Below are 19,243 nucleotides of genomic sequence, written 5' to 3'. Positions count from 1 at the left end.
CTTATTCAACGGCCATAAAAATTATTTATATTAATGATGTCTCCAAAGTTCAACGAAGTTTTCGCAGAAAAATAACTTATCAGAAATCGCGGCCGCCGTTTGGTGCGCTGCTCCGCGACGAAAACAAGCTTGAGCAATGGCGACGTCGAACGGTGCACACTCGGTAAGTAATCCTACAATTTTTTGTTTATAGCATAGTTTATACGGAGTATTCCCAAAAAAAATTATACGTGTTTTGGAAATGTTGAGTCGAATTAGTCTAGAATTGATTAATTTTATGGAAGAAAACCTTTCAAGCAGCAGTAGTCCGTAAACTGCACACGTGTCGGGCTGCGATTGGCTCATGTATTTAAGGATTCCTACAACATGAAATTCGTATAACGTGGAACGTATCTACGCGTTATAGGGGGGTCTACTGTAATTAAGAGATTAGGGAATTAGAGTCATAAATAAAACCCTACGGAAAGAGCCGGAATTTTACTTAAACAACTTAACCGAACCAATCTCTAGCCGAGTACAGTGAGGACTGATTTCTTCGTAATATTAGATGTAATAAAGACAGTAATTTTTCCAGCTCAATGAGAGTGACCGAAAAGTTGTAAATTTTGGAAATTTCCGTGGACACCTGGTCCTAAAAATAATTAGTTAGAAAACAAATAACTATTAAGTTTAACATATGTAGATTTTTACAGCTATGGTGAGAAATGTTTGAAATTTACAACAACCCTGTCGCGTCCTTCGAAGTATACTAGTGATGCGACAAAAGAGGGATTTGACATTGACAAATATCGGCATCCTCGGGATTTGGTAGCCCGCGTGCTCTGGTTCCATCCATTAAAACACTCGTAGGGAGCTATTTGACTAAGTGGATTGTTTTAAGATTTAAAAAGTAAAGAATATTTTATATTTTTATGTACGTTTCTTTACAAAGCTACATGTAATTATAATTTTCTTTAAAAGTATATTAATACAATTGAAGAATATTTTTTACCATGTACAAAATATTCTTCAATTTTATCGAACGATATAATTATTTTTCATTTTTTAAGTAACTTTATATGTTCTACAACCTCCAAAATAATAATAATAAATAATAATAATAATAATGCTGTGTAAAGTATGCATAAAAAGTTACTTTTGAATTACGTAGAAATTTTAAGAAAATAGAAAACAATTTATTAAAGTTTGTTGGAAACTGCTTACAAGAAATAACAAAAAATGCCTTTGAATTGAGTTTAAAATTTAAAGAAAACATCGAACGTAGATCAAATTTTCGTTTTTTAAAACATAATACGAAATATCATTGTAAATTTTTATAATAAGATTTTAAAAAGCAAAGATGGTCAATACTCCGATCACTCAATCTAGTTCTTATTTTAGTAATGAAAGCTAACAGCAACAAAAAATGTTACCAGTTTGAGGCTACTAAGGACATCTTGATTAAAGCAAAGAAGTGTACTAGAAGTACAATCTACAGCATTAAAGAACAAAACGTGTAATTTATAATATAGTATTAAATTTTGTATATGAGTTATGTTTTGTAAAGAATTGTATTCTTTTTTGTAATGTAGTATAGTGTTTTTGACTATGTTGTTACTTGTAATTAGTCTATGTGTAATGCAACTTCCTGTAGAATAATAAACAGCCATTTCTCCTTCTCTAGTCAGTCCAAACAAACAGTTCAGGTTGAGATGCTTGATAATTATTTTAAAAAACTGTTTTTTTTTGTAATACGTAGGTAAACACAACCTACACGTAAATACTTTTACCACTATTGTCCTTTACGTGCTTGCTTGCCTTAAAACGCCTGTTTAAACTTTGTCTGTGACTATATTCTAAACCGCACACACTACATTCCATTTTATTTTCCGTAACGAGTTCTTCTAAGTTGACAGTACAATGAACGATGAAAACGCGCAAGTTTTACTTTTCGGATCGGGCGAAAAAGCTGACGCTGCATATACGCCACAGTGTGGAAGAAATTGACATTAACGCTCGCACGTCTGTCATTTTTTCTGATGAAACAGAGGGCAGTGTAATCGTTATAAAGATGGCAGCCGATATGTTAGAAGAAATTGATTTAGATGAAAGTTTATCTGCTTTAGCTAATAAATGGAAAAGTAAGTTATTACAATAGTTAATTTTAATTTACCGTATTTAACTTTACTTATTAGAAAATATAAATGAGAAATAAAGATGGATTTTATTTGATGATATCATCTAGAAGTTACAGTGAAGTAAAGTAAACAGTAGTCACGTGTTACTGTTGAAATATTTTCAGATACGAGAAAGGAGCATTTTACATTAAAATTATTAACTAATTTAAATAAAATTTATCTAGTAATTATACACTTTAACTTGGATATAAATCAAAACTAAATATTATGTTGTTACTAATTTATATTGAATTAGATTTTACAATTGCTTACCTTACGTACTATAGAAATATTGACAAATTGAAATTGCTAGCTGCAATTAATTTGATGATCGATATCTGAATTTAATTTAATAATAATTTCTTTAAAGAATAAAGTTTACTTATTGCTACTAAACAGGAAAAATTGATTTAATTTTATTTATTTACATAGTTTTAAAAATAATAAAAATGTTTGATTTGTTTAATTGTTAGAAAATAGTAAATAATTCAATGATTCCTTAATTTTTAATTTCTGATATGTATCTAATTAGAGATTTGTATTTGAATAAGTTTAATTTATTTCAAAACTAGTTTAATAAATAATTAAATAGAAAAATTATTTTATTGAATTATGATAAAATACATTAGCCCCTCATTATATCATGCATACATGCAGACAAATCAAATAGGTGGTATATCAGATGGCATCACAAACCTTCACATTTACAAGTTTATAAGAAGGTTACCGTAAAATGAATAGTTTGAGCAAAGGAGTCTGGATTCTGGACTTTTTGTGCTTTAGCACATGCAAAATCATTTATTATTTTACTGTTATTGATTTGATCACAAATATCACTCTTGATTGCAATCGAGGCAAGTCCAAAGAGACATTCTTGTGATAAGATTGATCTGAGATATGTTTTTGTTAATTTTAGCTGCTTAAAATATTGCTCCATGATTGCAATTGTTACTGGTTGCATTAATAAAATCCATAAAACAATACTTAAATTAACATACAATGATTCCAAATTATTTTTATAAATATAACTTAATGTACTGAGAGATGTCTTGATTAAATTTAATTCTGAGAGGAGGACATCTTTAAAAGAAATTAGTTCTCTAAATAATTCTATAGAATTATTTAGAGAACTAATTTCTTTAGAGAACCAAGTTAATAAAACTTTAACTAAGAATAAAACTTTAAGTTGTTGCAGCATTTTTTAAGTTCTTCATTATTTAAATTATGTAGAGTTTCTAGATTATATAAAAAATTAAAATAACTGTTGTGAACTGTTAATTGTTCAAATCTTTCTTCCAAAGAATTTATAGTTGTATCTAAAACTAAATTTAAAAAATTCTGTTGAGTATAACATACCACAATACTAATAAACACACAAAATGAAAATTGGTAATTTTGCTACACAAAACTCTAGCCTGATATCTGATCTGATTATCCATTCTTTTATCTTAGAGTTCAAATAAAGCATCATAGATTTCACCAATTTGTAACTGCAATGGCTTTAATCCTTCAACATGAGACTCCCAGCGAGTATCTGATAGTGGTTTTAATGTTAGATTTAGAACACATTTTTTAAAAATAGCCTATTGTTTAGTTGATGCTGCAAAAAATTATGTATGTTTTTGGACAATTCTGATAAACAAAATAATTTGATTACTTTTTGCAACATCATTAACTATGAGATTTAGGGAATGAGCAGAACAAGGGATAAAAAAGCTCTGGAATTAATGTTTAGAATATGTTGCTGTAAATCATTTTCCCTTTCATATTCGCTCTGTTGTTATAGCCTTGGCTGCATATGTTATTTATATCTAAATTAAATTACAGTATTTAATTTTATTCATCAAATAATTTGTTAGCTCTTTGCCTGTTGAATCTTTAATATTAATAAAATAAATAAAATGTTCTTGAATTTCAACTTTTTTATCATTAATTGATACAAATCTGATAATACTCATTTGCTCAGTTTTATTGATATCCAGTGCACAGTCCAATATAATTGAAAAGTATTTTGCTTTTTGAATTGACAATAAAATTTTTTCTTTAATATTGATAGGTAATAAAGCAATTATTTTGTCCTGTATATCCTGCACATATAATGCACATACCATATTTACTCGCATATGACAAGGTTTTATTCATTTTTCACTGGTTTAAAATCCTAGGTCATCCTATATGTGTGAATGAAGGATTCTTTACATTTTTGCAATAATTTTTGTGAACTGTGTATTTGCATTTTTTACCATATGCTCACTCTCTGGTGTATAAAAACAAAAGTATTTTATCTGAGTCATTTTAATCTTGTTCTTGTGTATTGTCAGAAGTAAAGATGAATAGCAATAGCTTTTGAATTGAATTCCAAATTGAAATTCCAAAATCACACAGGAGCCAATATAAGTTTTCATCCATTCCCATGTAAAAACATGATTATTTGGAACTCAAAATTTGGAGAAACTCATAAGTGTAATTGACAGAGAGTGAATTTGATTGTTAAGAATTGTAAAATAAATTTTAAGTAAAAATAATAAGTTTACATGGCCAACGATGGTAAACTTATTATTTTTACTTAAAATGTATCATGTGATTGTGGCAAGAACACCAGAGGATGCTTTTATCATTTTTTGCATTTTAACTATGGAGGCAGTAGCCTAAAAAGGAAGGTCGTCTCCATGAGTATTTGTGTTTTTTAATGAACTGCTGATGGTGCGAACAACGAAAAAATGACTGAAACAAAGAATTTTTCTTTGTAAAAAAGTTGTATTTATATTTATTATATTAATGTAAAATAAATNAGTTGAAATCACTCTTTTTTATCCGACTTCGAGAAAATTAAACACAGAGATGGATCACAAATTGAAATTAATAATTATTTCTTACTTTATTATCCATATGCATTTCGCCTGATGAGGCTAACAGGCAAAATGCATATGGAGAAAAATGAAAAATAAAGTAAGAGATAATTAATACGTTTCAAGTCATAGTCCATCTCTGTTTTTAATTCTTTCGAAATCGGATACAAAAGAGGAATTTAACTTGTTTATTCTTAGGAAATTTTATAACTGTTTAGAATTATTGTTTTTAACATTGTTAAGAATTGGTAAAAATGATTCTCAATTTTACGTGAACAAATTATATCGTCGATTTTACAAGATTTATCATTAAAGTTTAAAATGCCAGTAATTTTTGCGGGACAATGTATGCATTTACATGCATTTGATATTTTATTTGTGATTAAACAAAATAAAATTATTATTGTATTAATAAATTTAATTTTCTTTATTTTGATTTTTAAAGTCACACCCAGTCCTATATGCAAGGTCATCTTATATGTGAGTGAATACAGTAATTTTCTGTAATACTTTTTGTAAATGACAAGACAGTGACATCAAATTTTGTAAATAACTGTACAACTTGTAAGAAATTTCCATTATTTTTAACAGATAAATTGTCAGATTTTCCTCTGAAGGGACGACATTGTTTAGCTAAATATTTTATTATTTCAATGAAACATTCTCTTGCCTCTTTGCACTTTTGGTTTTGACAACTAGAGAGTTTTTCACATACATTTTAAGATCTCAAACTAAGAAGTTTTTAAAATTATTAAATTTAATTAATATTGATAATAAAATAATCAAAAAATATATGTTAAACTTACCCATTTATGGACAAACAACAAATAAAAAAGTGAAACTCAGCAAATGAATAAACACTGAATTTACCCCGTGGTACACTATCGACATACAGAATGTATAATATAAAAACCCTATGGTTACTGATTGTCGGCTTGATCGGTTAAAGCTGGAGAAAAGTTTTACTTCATAATTTTTAACATTTGTCTCAATGTTGGCACCTCATCCTACAATGCACACCCAGGCAATGCTTACTTTGTTTACCACTTAACCCCACCCTTGCTTTGCAGCATACTGGGGACCTATTCTGAGCTCTTCTGATAACTCAATGAGAGCGATACACAGAACATTCAATAAGTCCCCTTAGCAAAAGGCAGTTAATGAATCTTAGACAAATCACTAGTCTGTGCTCCATGTTAAGTGGGTTTCACTATGGGTAGTTGGTTGAGATATGTCTGGGTTCCATGATATCAATAGCTGGAGCCTGTTATTCTTTAACCAATCACATTTTAGTTATCATTGTATTTTTGTCATATGACTGCAACTGTTTTGTACATGTAAAAGTGAAGTACATGGTTTTAGTATTGTAATGTATCAGCTCTAGTCAAATAGTTTTGTGTTAAAATGTCATCAAAGAAGGGACAATGTAGCCAATGAACCAATGAACTACAACTTCTCAGTTCGAGATATTTCTTAAAACACTTTGGTTCTAGCTGGGGCCAGATTTAGGCATTTTGAGGCCCTAAGCTGAACTGTGTGTGAGGCTTACCAACCCTTTACAATTCTAAAAGTCAATCATATAAAAAAGAGAATTAACATAAACATATTAATTTTAATAATAAACGTTTTGTTGTTAAAAAAGTATTTGCAACATTTAAATTAATTTTAAATTAATTTAAATGTGTGCAATCAAAAAATGACAGAAATAAAATTTAAATTATACCTTATTATAAAATAAGGTATAATTTAAAAAGGAAAACACTAAAAATTTTATTTCTGTCATTTTTTGATTGCAAAAAAGCTACTAAAAGCTAAGAAATGCTACCCATAAAAATCAAATGAATTTTATAGTAAAAAAAAGAAATCACTAGAAATGTAATATAAACAATATTGGTTATTAATGTAACTAAATACTACAAAAAATAAAAAGTACAGTTTGTTGATTTGTAAAAAAAAATTTATATCAAAATTTGATTTTTTTTTTGTAGAAAATTTTGAGTTTCCTTCAAACTCGAGGCCCTAATTTTCTCTCTCTCCAATTGATGGTGAAGTAACATCATCCTTACGCCTAAGTTGCCATGTTCTTTTTACTTTAATTACTGTATGTTCTTAACGGCACCTTGAGAATGATTGATAAGAAAAGCTTAGTTTTTGCACATGGCTATTGGAATTGAAAATGAAACGTACAGCTCAGAATAGCATTTTCACAGTTGATTAAATGCCAATCGCGTGGTTTCGATAAAAAGTTGTTTTTATTATATTCATTAGCTTAACGATACAACTCAGAATAGGTCCCCTGGTTGAGAACTTTTCTTAGACTAATTACTGCAATGTATATGAAAAACACATATAAAAAATAGGTACAATTTTTTCAAATTGCAGCCCAATAGATGTATAAAATAAATACAATGAATTTATTACTGCAAAATAAAAAATTAATAAGAAATAATAGGAAATAAGGAAAAATTAAAATAGACAAATTAATAACATATATAATATTTGTAAACAAAAATTATAAATCAACAGATATAATGAAATGAATATTTATACTAAGGAAAAGAATCAAAAANATATTAAGTATTTGAAAAACCTAAAAATAGATTTTTTAAATCAAAAGTAAGGACAAAAGATTAAATTTTTGGTCAGTTTCATTTTACAATGATGTTACATAACTGGAAAATTTTCAGGGTATTCAGATTTCAATTTTTATTGTATACATGAAGTTGCATTATACCATATATGCATGTGTTTAAAATAAAAAAGCTCTATTGTTTATCTTTACAATATTGTTGACACAAAAGAAAAAAAAAATTTGGAAATTATGAAAATTTGGTAACAATATTTATAAATTCACTAAGCCATAATGGTTGATTTTCCCACAGCACTGTTTGTTGCTTGTGGCCATTATGGATTAAAGTGATTTTATACACATCACTATTATACAGCATCCCTATTATGTGTAAAAAAATCTGGTAAATTTTTATTGTCTATTTATTGCAGTAAATTTTGTCTGTGGAAAAATTTTACTAGTGTAGTCTATGACTTATATGAAACTGCTGTTTCATGAATTATTTAAAATCTTTGGAGACAATTTAGTTGAAAATAAACATCTGCTGCTTACATTAAGATGTTTACTGTTAAGTCCAGTTCATATTTTGAGAATGGAGAGAACTACAAAAACAAATGTGCATGGTTTTCAGCTATAATCATAAAATTCTTTAAAATGTATATGCAATTATTCTTCTTGAACTTATGATTATAACCTTATAAAAATGAGTGCATTTTGGGATAATCTTTCAGAGTTTAAATAAGATCAGTATGTTGTTTTATATAACAATATTTACATAAGTATCTAGTCAAAATTAATTTATTACAATTTAATCTAAATTAATCCTACTGATAAAAAATGAAAATCTCTTTAGAATTAGTCCTGATAAAGGATGCAAATTGTAGGCTACCGAGAGAAAAGTACTAAACAGGTTAGTGCACACTTTGCATACTACTAGTCTTTAATCTTTATATACAAAAAACATTGCTATTGCTAGTCAAATACTGCTGAAAAATAAATTGTTGAAGATCAAATTTGAATTAAAGATAAAGATTTCTGATATTTTTCTAATTTATTTAACATAATCCCAAAATATGAAAAGAACTTTATAATTTGGCTTTTGAGATTTCTATATCTGCAGCTGGCATTATAAAAAACAAAAATACAACATACATTTAGTTTTTACAATATTTTATTTTTAAGCAAGGTTTTATCAATATCAATCTTTAAAACTGAAGTTCTCACTCAATCAAACATACCCGAATACACTGTCACAAAGGAATCTTTAAATGTGAATAAAATTGATGAAAACAATCTAATGGAACTACTAAAATATTCCTTGTCTTACCTTACAGATATTTGAAAAACAATTTCTATTATTATTGTTTATTATTATATCTATGTACTATATTATTGTATTTAAGGTGTTTTAGTGTATTTGGAAGTGGGTTGTAAGTATTTTATATGCATAGAAAGTTAAAATACATTGGATTCTCAATCTATTGTTTTTGGTGGGACTTGAGGGAAAATATTATCGATACAAGAAATTTATGACATCAATGTTCTTATTGTTTATCTTGTGAAATATGTATTTTTCAGTGATAGACTTATATGATGGCTTTCTATAGTACTAAATGATATGGAGCATATGCGTGGATGTTTGTTTATTCTACATTTTAAAAAATTGTTAAGAATACTGAAATTTGTTATATTTTCTTTTGGTAAGAATATATAATGTATTGACTTTTTTCTTGCACTTGAAGATGATAGAAGAGTAAAAAATGTCAGTGAAATTATAAATTTTTGTCACAATGTGTTTATTCTCTTGTGAAAAAGGGTTCTGACTTTTCTCATTTGTCCAGACATGATCTTTCCTATCTCAAGACAATGCGGAGTTGCCAATCTTATGGGAGAAAATCATCATACCTGCCCCTTAAAATTAACATACATCCATCTTGATTCTTTATTCTTACACCCTTTATCTGTAGAAATGTTAACAACGTTCACCCTATGTCAGAATCAATCTCATAAACTTTTTATCTGTGATCCTGTCTTACAACAAAAAAATTTTTAGACCTCATTTTACAATGAAGTTTGCACATCTCTTCCTTATAATATATGATTCAAAACAAATCTCTGAATGGGCATAAGACAAAATTTGCATTTTCTCATACAATTTCAACATACCAAACATTAACAAATATGTAACACATTCCTTTATATACTGTACTTATTTCATATGCATAAACCTTAGTTTTTCCAAATTTTCATGGTCATCTAAAATTTTTAGTCCCCTTTTCGACTCCCTATGCCAAAAAAGTTTCAGTTATAGACAGTTCACTAGATGGAAACTACTGTACAGTTACTACATTAATACATTTTATTATGTTTTGTACAAATAGAAGCATAATGGCAATTCAACAGGACATGTATTTGCACAAATTTTCTTTTCATTTCAATTTGAACATTTTATTAGTAGGTCTAAAAGTATAGCAGCTTGAAAAAAGTATAGCAGTCTTGAAAAGTATGACAAAGGTATGCCTTATAATTGAGAATATACAATAATAACCAATCTAAAAACTTTTGCAAATTTATTAGCTCTCTAGTGGCAAAAAAAAGACATAAAATATCAATGAAAAGATAATATGTAGAAAATAGTGATTGCAAATTGGATTTTTTCAAAAATTAACAGTTGTTTTGGAGTAAGGCATATTTATGAAATTATCATACAAAATCCTATTATCATACATCATATGGCATAATCGAAATAACTGTACAAACTTGATAATTATTGTATATATAGCTATGCTGAGACAATGTGCTAATTTTTATCAGTGTTACCAGACTTTAAGAGGAAATGTAGCCAATAAAATACAGTATTTTGTAAAGCTGTAGACAAAAAGTAGTCAAAAATTGCAATAAAAACTGGTTAGCTGAAGTCAAAGGGTTGAGATCATTTTAAAATATAGTAGTATTTGTCATCATTTTTTTTGTATTTAATTACAATCAAACAAATTTAGACTTTTAGTAGTATATAGCTTTTAATCTGAAATGTAACAATGAAAATTAGTTTGTTTTATATAAATGAGATTGATGCATACAACAAATAAATCAACATAGATTTTTATTCAATATTATTTATAATTTTACTATTTAAAACCGATTTACTGCATGTTTTAGTTACTTATTATTAATATTTTTAATTTTCTTTTTAACATTTTTGGAAGTAGATTTATTCAATTTCCTACTTTAGTCCCAAAAGAAAAGTGTTTCTTGTGTTGATTTCCAAATTCTATTATCTAATCTAGATGTTTTAATAAACTTTTATTAATAGCTTTCTTTGTATAATGTATAAACAATTTGCTTTAATTTATATATTTTTCTCATATTTTAATAATAATAATATTTTCATTAATGAAAGAATTGATGTAATATATCTGTCCTTCAGCAATAAGACAGTTGAATATGTAAACATTTCTCATATGATAAAAGTAAACAGATACTTACTGTTCAATTTTGTATAACTTGTCAAAAAGTTTTGACAAGTTATCAATTAATCAAATATTTTTATTTTCATTAAGGCTAAGCCTTATTACAGTGGGTATTTTTCAATAATATTTTATTATACATTTGTTAATTTTCATCGTTTGATATACATCACACTCAAGATCATTAATAACATTACAATAATCGTTTAGTATTAAATTTTATCATTATTTTCTTTTTTAAATATTTTAGTTTAAGTAACATAATTAGTAAAAACAATTTTTTTTAAATTTTATTAATTTATTACATATTTTTTAGTTCTCTGGCAATTTGATTAAAAAAACCCATTAATTTTATACATTTGATTTAACGTAAGATTGTTTAATTTAGTTCTAAAGTCTTGATTTTACTTCGTAGATATTACTTCTATAATTACATATTTTTTAGTTCTCTGGCAATTTGATTAAAAAAAAACATTAATTTTATACATTTGATTTAACGTAAGATTGTTTAATTTAATTCTAAAGTGTTGATTTTACTTCGTAGATATTACTTCTATAATTTCATATTTTTGATGATATTTCTTTAGTCATTCTCAGTCTCTTAGTATATGGATCAGAGAATAGTCATTTGATTTACACCAATAATATCTGTCCTTAGTAAAATCTAAATAAGTATTATTGATAAAAAAATGAATATTTATTAGGTCTTAATTGAATTAATAATGTTTTTATATTCATATTGATATTAGCTGTTATGATGTTCGAAGTATTTCATTTAGTAAATCTATCTGGTCAGGCGGAACGTAAACTAACACCATAATTAACTTTTTGTATAAATGTTTCATATCAGTATTATCAATTTGTAATAAGATTAGAATACAATTAGTTGCTTTTTGTATAAATTTTACAAAACCAATGTTTTTTCTTAATATTAGACAGTCCTCCATGTGGTCTCCCTGGTCCTATTGGTTTCTGTGCGTCAGAAAATATAATTGTATATTCCATTCTATTTTTTATAATTTCATTAACTGGTGTGACTAGTCAGGTTTCAGTTATACCTAAGATATCAGTATTATATAGTAATTGAGAAAATTCTTGAGTTTTTATTTTGTGGATTAAGCCTTGGCAGTTCCAATTCATAAAATTTAAATTAAGATTATTTGAAATTTAATATCTTGATCATTTTCACATTCTAATTCTGAATTAATTATGTTATTGGGTTTTCTGTAGAGAATACAACAAAAAATCATCAGCATATACTAATTGATCCTGAATATAACTATATGTAATTTTTTGATGATTAATTAACAGATAGTCATCACGCAGTTTTAGTTGTAATCCTTGTTTCTTAAAATTTGTATAACAATGTAAAAGTTTTTTCCTTCTTTTGCAAGAATCTTTATTTAAATCAGCTGACATATTAATTTGTTGCCAATTTCCCAGTGTCTTGTTATATTTCAATTTATTAAAGGCTGCAAGGATTCTATTTCTTAATTGGTTTGATTTTAATACTATGCACTTAATTTGAATATTTGGATTAGGTATTGAATATATATTTTCTATACCTTCTGATTTGCTGCAAACTATTTTTAAAGTATTAGAAAAAAATGTTGCTAATTCATTTTTAGTAATATTTTTAAGCTGATTTGTATAATCATAAATTATAATTTTATTATTATTTATAGTGTTAGTCATAGTACAGTTTATATTAAATTAATTCATTTTCCAGTCTTAATTTAGTAAATTCATTTTCTATTTTATCATTTCTTATTTTTATTTGTTGAATTTGATCTTTAAATTCTTTAATTTCATTTTGAATTATATTAATTTCTTGTCTTATAAGTGAAAATTGACTCACCAACTTATCATTACTATTAGTTATCAGTTTGACTATCTTATTCCATAATTCTGCTGTTAAAATGTCTATTTGTTCCGCAGGTAATTGTTCTTGTGAGGAAGTTAAATTAATTAGCTCACCTGTTTGATATAATGATTCGGCTCTTCTAGGTTCAGTATATTCAGTGATAAGGTTTGAATCTGATTCCAATGGTTTGATACTATTAGTCAACAATTTCTGACGAGTAGATGATCTTCCTCTGTTTGTTGGAGTTTTCTGTAAGGGCCCAGGATTTGGTTCTATTCCAGCAATCAGTAACAATAAAATAAGAAGCTTAATATTATTCCTTTTATTCGAAAATAATTCAAAATTTTTCATTTCTTGAAAAAATCAGACAAAGTATAGAAGTGGAGAAAAATTTACGCCAACAGCTTTGACGATCAGGGCAGATCAGATTATAGTTTTGACAAGTTATACAAAATTGAAAGCATCTTAGTTAATTAATTAATTAATTATTTATCTTTTTAATTAAGTATTTTACCCTCTTAAGTTAAGTCAAATGATATTTTTTTCAATGTTAATATAAGAAATAATTATAAAAATTCACTGAAATGTATAAATGTTCAAGAATATTACTTTGAAGCATATATAATTATTATTTTTTTAATAAGTTTGTTAAAATAAATATATTTAATTTCCAGACCTTATTTGACTAATAAAAGTTATAATGAAAGATTAAAAGGCATATTTGTTTTATCAAATTTTATATCTGAAATATCTTCAAAACTAACCAATAGAAGTGAAGGTGAGTTGTTTGATACTATTAAAATAATAATAATGAAGTTTATTATTAAATCATTTATGTTTTGGGAATTTAATACTAAGATTTACATTATTTACAGTGGAGCATTTATTAATATTTTTTTGTGATCGCTTGAAAGATCATCATTCAATCATTCCTTATGTTCTTAAAGGAATCTTAAATCTGGTAAATACTTTTATTAATTTTTTTAGAAAACTTAAAAATAATGATCCTAAAATTTGTACTTATTTAAATTTGAATATTATTAATTATTAAAATCATGATAATGATATACTTTATAATTCTTAAACTGTAAGTAAATTTTCAGTGTTAATTATAAATGTTATTTTAGTTTTGTTTTAGAAGTCTTCATTATTATAATTCAGTTAATGTAATAAAATATACATTGTTTGACTTTGTTTAAATCGAATTTTAATATGAGAAAGTTGAAATAATTTTATATCATCTGTATTGAAAAAAATACATAATCTAATATAATATTAAGTTGTAAAATTTTACAAGTCTTTTAACATTAATAATTTTTTTTTGTAAAGTGTATTATTGTAAAGTGAGAATGCATTTTAATAAGTCTGATCATTTTCTAACTTAAGATGATTTTTATACATATTTCCAAACATTCATTCATATTAATTATAGATAATTCCAAAATAAAATTTTTTTGAGCCTATTTAGATTTTTTTTTGTTTATAAAATAAAATAATTTTTTATTATCTTCCATGAAATTAAATTAGAATATATAAAACATTTTGGAATTAGTTTTTGAGTATTTATTTTATTACTAATAAAAAAATAAACTTTTAAAAATATTCTTACAGGTTTCTAATGAAAATTTTCCTGAAGAACAAACTGTAACTGTAACAAAAGCAATATTTCGTGAAGTTCATGTTCCTTCTCATTTTCATAATGATAGATATTGTGTTTATACAATACTCTATACACTTTTAACAAAACATTTGAAAGGTAATACAGATGAACTTAATTTCCAAGTTTGATCATTTCATTATTGAAATATTTTAATAGTGCTTATTACAAAATTTCAGAATTGCAAACTATGGGTAGTGATTTTGTTTTTGAATTTATTCAAGTTATGGATGGTGAAAGAGATCCAAAATGTCTTTTACTAGCTCTTCATACATTACCAATTATTATAACTAATTTTGATTTAGGTAATTTGATAAAACAATTTTAACTTATTTTAAATAATGCCATTTCAATACAATCTAATATCAATCAGTAATTATAAATTATATTTATAGGGGCTTTTATAGAAGATTTATTTGAAGTGTTTTCCTGCTATTTTCCTGTTGATTTCAATCCTGTAAGTTTTTGACTTTTTTTAAGCAGAAGAAAAAATAATATTTTAAAAATCAAATTGGTAGTATAAAAATAAAACTAAATTATTGTTTTAGCCTGTAAATGATAAAATTGGAATTACTCGAGAAGATTTAAGTTTAGCTCTACAGAAGTGCTTTTTATCAACATACAAATTTTCTGAGCATTCTTTTCCACTGTTTCTGGAGAAACTAGACTCTGACTTACTAACTTCAAAAATAGATTCTTTAAATCTTATAGTAAGTAACCCTAATAAATAAATAAATAAATATATATTTATATATTAAAACCATTTTTAATTCCATAATTTTCAGTCTCTTTGTTGTCAAACCTACAAACCAGAATCTGTAAAACCATTTTTATTACCTGTTATTACTGCCATCTCCAAACAGGTAAGTTTAATTTCATAATTAATAATTTTTATATTTGCAAATCACACCTAAATTCAAAATTTCCAGCAAATAAAAGTCAAAAACACATATTGAACGTTTTTGGACACTAAATTTATCGGCCTTCCTGAGGAACTATCAACTGGAAAAACCGTTCTATAAATAGAACTTCGCTGCCTTTTAAATTTTTTTAAAAGAACAAAAATGGCTGTGATGTATCATGTATGACGTATATTATGAGTTTAGATAGCGTTTCCACGCTGACGATACAGGAATGACATCCGTGTTGATGCAGTTTCCACTCATGCTCGCCTTGTAGATCTCTACTGCTTCTAGAATTTTTATATTTTGCCTGTCGAAAACCTTGTGTATTAGCTTGGCCTGGTCCCAACAGGGGGAAATTCCCGGATTGCTGGCATACCATGCCAAAGCCGTATTGATGCTACCTTTTAGCACATCATATTTGTGATCTTTTAGTCTGGCTTGCAGCAATCTATATGTGGATCCTATGTAAGCTAGTAATCTGCCAAACCTCTTGTCATATAGGGGGATGTGGTAAATCCCAGGAGCCAGAGCGTCTTCATTGTAATCCTTCATGTTTTGAGAGAAGGCAGAAAATAGTAGGTTTCCTTCTATAAGCAAGGAGTATGTTTAAACTATTTGCGATCTTTCTATATATGTGATGTAGTGTCAGTTCATAGTCTAAGATCACCCGTTTTGCTTCTGCTTTGTTAACCCTGTTAGATGACTGAGTTAGATGTTTGGATGCCAGATTGTTGATAAACGTGCGGCCATATTCGTGGTTGTATGCTACTTTTTGAGATGTTCCAGCTCCTTGTTGGTATCAGACAACCGTGTAGAATGGGAGTAAGCTTTCGCCACAAGAGTGCGGAATGTGGATGTTTTATATGACCATGGGTCCGCTGAATTGGAAGGTATGAATAGGGGGATGGAAGTAGCCTTGTGGTAAATTGCCGTGATGAATTTGCTATCAGCTACTTGAATCCTGTTTTTATATTTAAGTAAATGCTAAAATTTTCATTTATATATAATTTAAAATATTAAAATAGAAATTTTTAATGTAATGTAATGCCAATCTTAGTTTAGAAATTGTTAAAGTATTCTTATTAGTTTGCCAGATTATATATAGATTCAAATCTGAATTTTAGCAGAAAAGTTTGATCATAATATATTTTAATAGAAATTGTCTGGAGGATACTGTAAAGCTACTGTGACCATAAAACAGAAAAATAAAAAGGGATTGTTATATTTATTTGAATATCTGCTTAATCAAATTCTGATTTCTAAGTTTAAGAAAAAATTAAACGTGCAAAAAGTGTGCAAATACATTAATCTTCTAATAACAAGGCATCAAAATAAAATTCACCAACCTTATGGAGTCCTTTTTGGTCTACATAAGATTGGTGTTCAAATACAAATGTATGAAACAGTTGTTTACTATATAAATTAAATTTTTACCGTGTTCATCCGTTTCTGTTTGATTACTTCAACAATGTCAATAGTGTGTGATAAGTTCTCCATAGAGCCAAAACTTAGTGCTCATTTATTCAAATTCAAGTTAAATTTTTCAAGTTAGTAATTTATTTCGATTAGTCAAAACTTAAAATATTGTTGTGTGTAATTGAACTCATATTTAATTTTTGGAAATAATAATAAACTATTTATGAAAATTTGCATGTAGTATGTATTCTATTGTTTTGGTCTTTAATTTTGTAGAATGAAATCATCAAAAAATTTATTATTTTATAAAAATTTTTTCAATATTTTCCTCTCTATGTATGTAAATTTTTATGCTTATATTTGTTAATGAAAGTAAAATTAAGTTAATTGTTTTATTAATATTTATTTTAATATATTAATAAGTGAAATTAATGTTTATAAAAATTTTGATCTTTTAGGCATTGTTAACAAAAAATAATGAAATTCAAAGTAAATTATTTAATACCTTAACTAATGTGCTACAAGTAGCTTCTTCATCAAAGGAGGAGGTATGAATTTTTAAAATTTAATTAAAATTTTTAAAAAATTAAATTAAAATTAAATTTTATACAAATTTTATTTAATTTGTTTAGATCTAAATTTTTTAAAACTAAATCTATAAATGAGAATGTTTGTTTGTCTGTTAGCTGTACACTGCTAGGCCATTTCACCAATTGCTATAAAATGTGGCAGTTAAGTTAACATGCTTCTAACTTAGATAATGTCATATATCCCATCCCAAAATATTGATTGGATTTTATATAGCAATTAATTTCTGTTTACATTGACTTTGCTGAATTTACATGTAGCGACATCTATTGGCAAAAATATTCAAAAATAGATAGTTTTAAAAATTTATACAAAAAAGGATGTGACCCACATAGAAACACTTTCCTGCTATATTATTGGAGACAGAATGTAAACATATATTATAAAATCACTTGATTTAGTTGTTTTTTAAGCTTTAATTAGCAGTTACATAATATAAGAAAATATGTAAATAATATTTTATAAAATTCATTGTTTCGATTATTGTAATAATTGTTTTCTATAATTTGTAATAATTGTTTTCTATAATGAATATTCCATTTTTTGAAGATTTTATATAATACTATGAAGGGTATAAATTACTGCAAACATTCCATATGAAACAATGAAGAGTGCAAATTGTGATAAATTCTTTTCTCTTAGAGGGAGGAAACAGAAATGTTTATATTTGAAATATATTTTATTTCAGGAAGTTATTCAGCAAGTGTCTTGTCTATACTTTTCCAGCTAGCAATAGAGTCATGCCAGTCATCTATCTACTGTCTATACCTTTCCTTCTAGCAATAGAGTCATGCCTGTCATCTATCTAACTCTTTTCAGGAAAAAATATTTAAATTCAAATGATGCAAATTCCAGTGCAAACCAGAAGTTCTATATAATTAATCAGGGCCTTCTGCCCCTACATTTTCCAAATCTGGTCTTGACATTCATCTGGTCATGACTAACACTATTCTTGAAAGTAAGGAAGGACAGACAGTCAAACAGACAGATGACAGTGAAAATTTATAGATCCACAATTTTTTAAATTGCAGTTCAATAACACTTCTTTATATACAACATTGCATGTTTTTTGGAATGGAGAGTATACATAAATATTGTTAGCAGTTCCTATAATTTGATTATATATACAGTATATATGCCTTGAAAAAAATTTAAATCCTAACAAAAAAAACCTTGAAAAAATTTATACCTATGCATAGCTGATGTAAAGTGTAAAATAAATTAGCTCAATACTTCAATATAAATTTATTTAATTTATTTAGAAGGATGATTTATATAGATTTATATATTATATTTTCTGAGAAATTGGTTTATTGTTATAATATAACAATTGTTTTGTTCAGAAAATTGTATTCAAATGGGGAAAAGTTTTTTAAACAAACTTTATGTTGTAAATTTTTATGTAGTATTTAAAAATTAGTTACTGTGCTTAAATGATATTTATGATTCTAATACAAACAGTAGCATAAACAAATAGATGAATAAAACAGTTCTTATTCTGTTTTATCTCTTCATTTATATATGAAACTAGATATGAAACTAGCTGCAAGGACCCGCTTCGCTGGGTTTTTATTTGTTCGTACATTTGTATGTAATATAGTTTTTTTTATATATATAAAAGACTGTTTTTCTAAGTAATCTAGAATCTAGCTGCAAGGACCCGCTTCGCTGGGATTTTAAAAAGTAACGATAGTGAAGATTAAGATAATTACATTATAGCCAATCTTACCCGTTTTCACAGAATGCAAGAATTAGGTCCCCCGTTTCCAGAC

The 19,243-nt window shown here is 26.5% G+C and overlaps 1 protein-coding gene across 1 annotated transcript in view; it reads left to right on the top strand.

Moving 5' to 3' along the window:
• The first annotated feature begins 2,050 nt into the window (after positions 1-2,050).
• Positions 2,051-19,243, top strand: part of LOC111633210 (MMS19 nucleotide excision repair protein homolog) — a 58,713-nt gene continuing 41,520 nt past the window's right edge. Inside the window, exons 1-10 of the mRNA XM_023377745.1 lie at positions 2,051-2,120; positions 12,272-12,326; positions 13,580-13,683; positions 13,781-13,866; positions 14,517-14,661; positions 14,742-14,867; positions 14,958-15,019; positions 15,111-15,272; positions 15,348-15,425; positions 17,342-17,431. Coding sequence (XP_023233513.1) covers positions 2,051-2,120; positions 12,272-12,326; positions 13,580-13,683; positions 13,781-13,866; positions 14,517-14,661; positions 14,742-14,867; positions 14,958-15,019; positions 15,111-15,272; positions 15,348-15,425; positions 17,342-17,431 — 978 coding nt within the window. The remainder of the gene's footprint in view (positions 2,121-12,271; positions 12,327-13,579; positions 13,684-13,780; positions 13,867-14,516; positions 14,662-14,741; positions 14,868-14,957; positions 15,020-15,110; positions 15,273-15,347; positions 15,426-17,341; positions 17,432-19,243) is intronic.

Source organism: Centruroides sculpturatus, unplaced genomic scaffold (genome assembly GCF_000671375.1).
Source record: "Centruroides sculpturatus isolate CEXI.00-Female unplaced genomic scaffold, Cexi_2.0 scaffold127, whole genome shotgun sequence".
Lineage (NCBI taxonomy): Eukaryota > Metazoa > Arthropoda > Arachnida > Scorpiones > Buthidae > Centruroides > Centruroides sculpturatus.
This window is presented reverse-complemented; position numbering and strand designations above follow the sequence as displayed.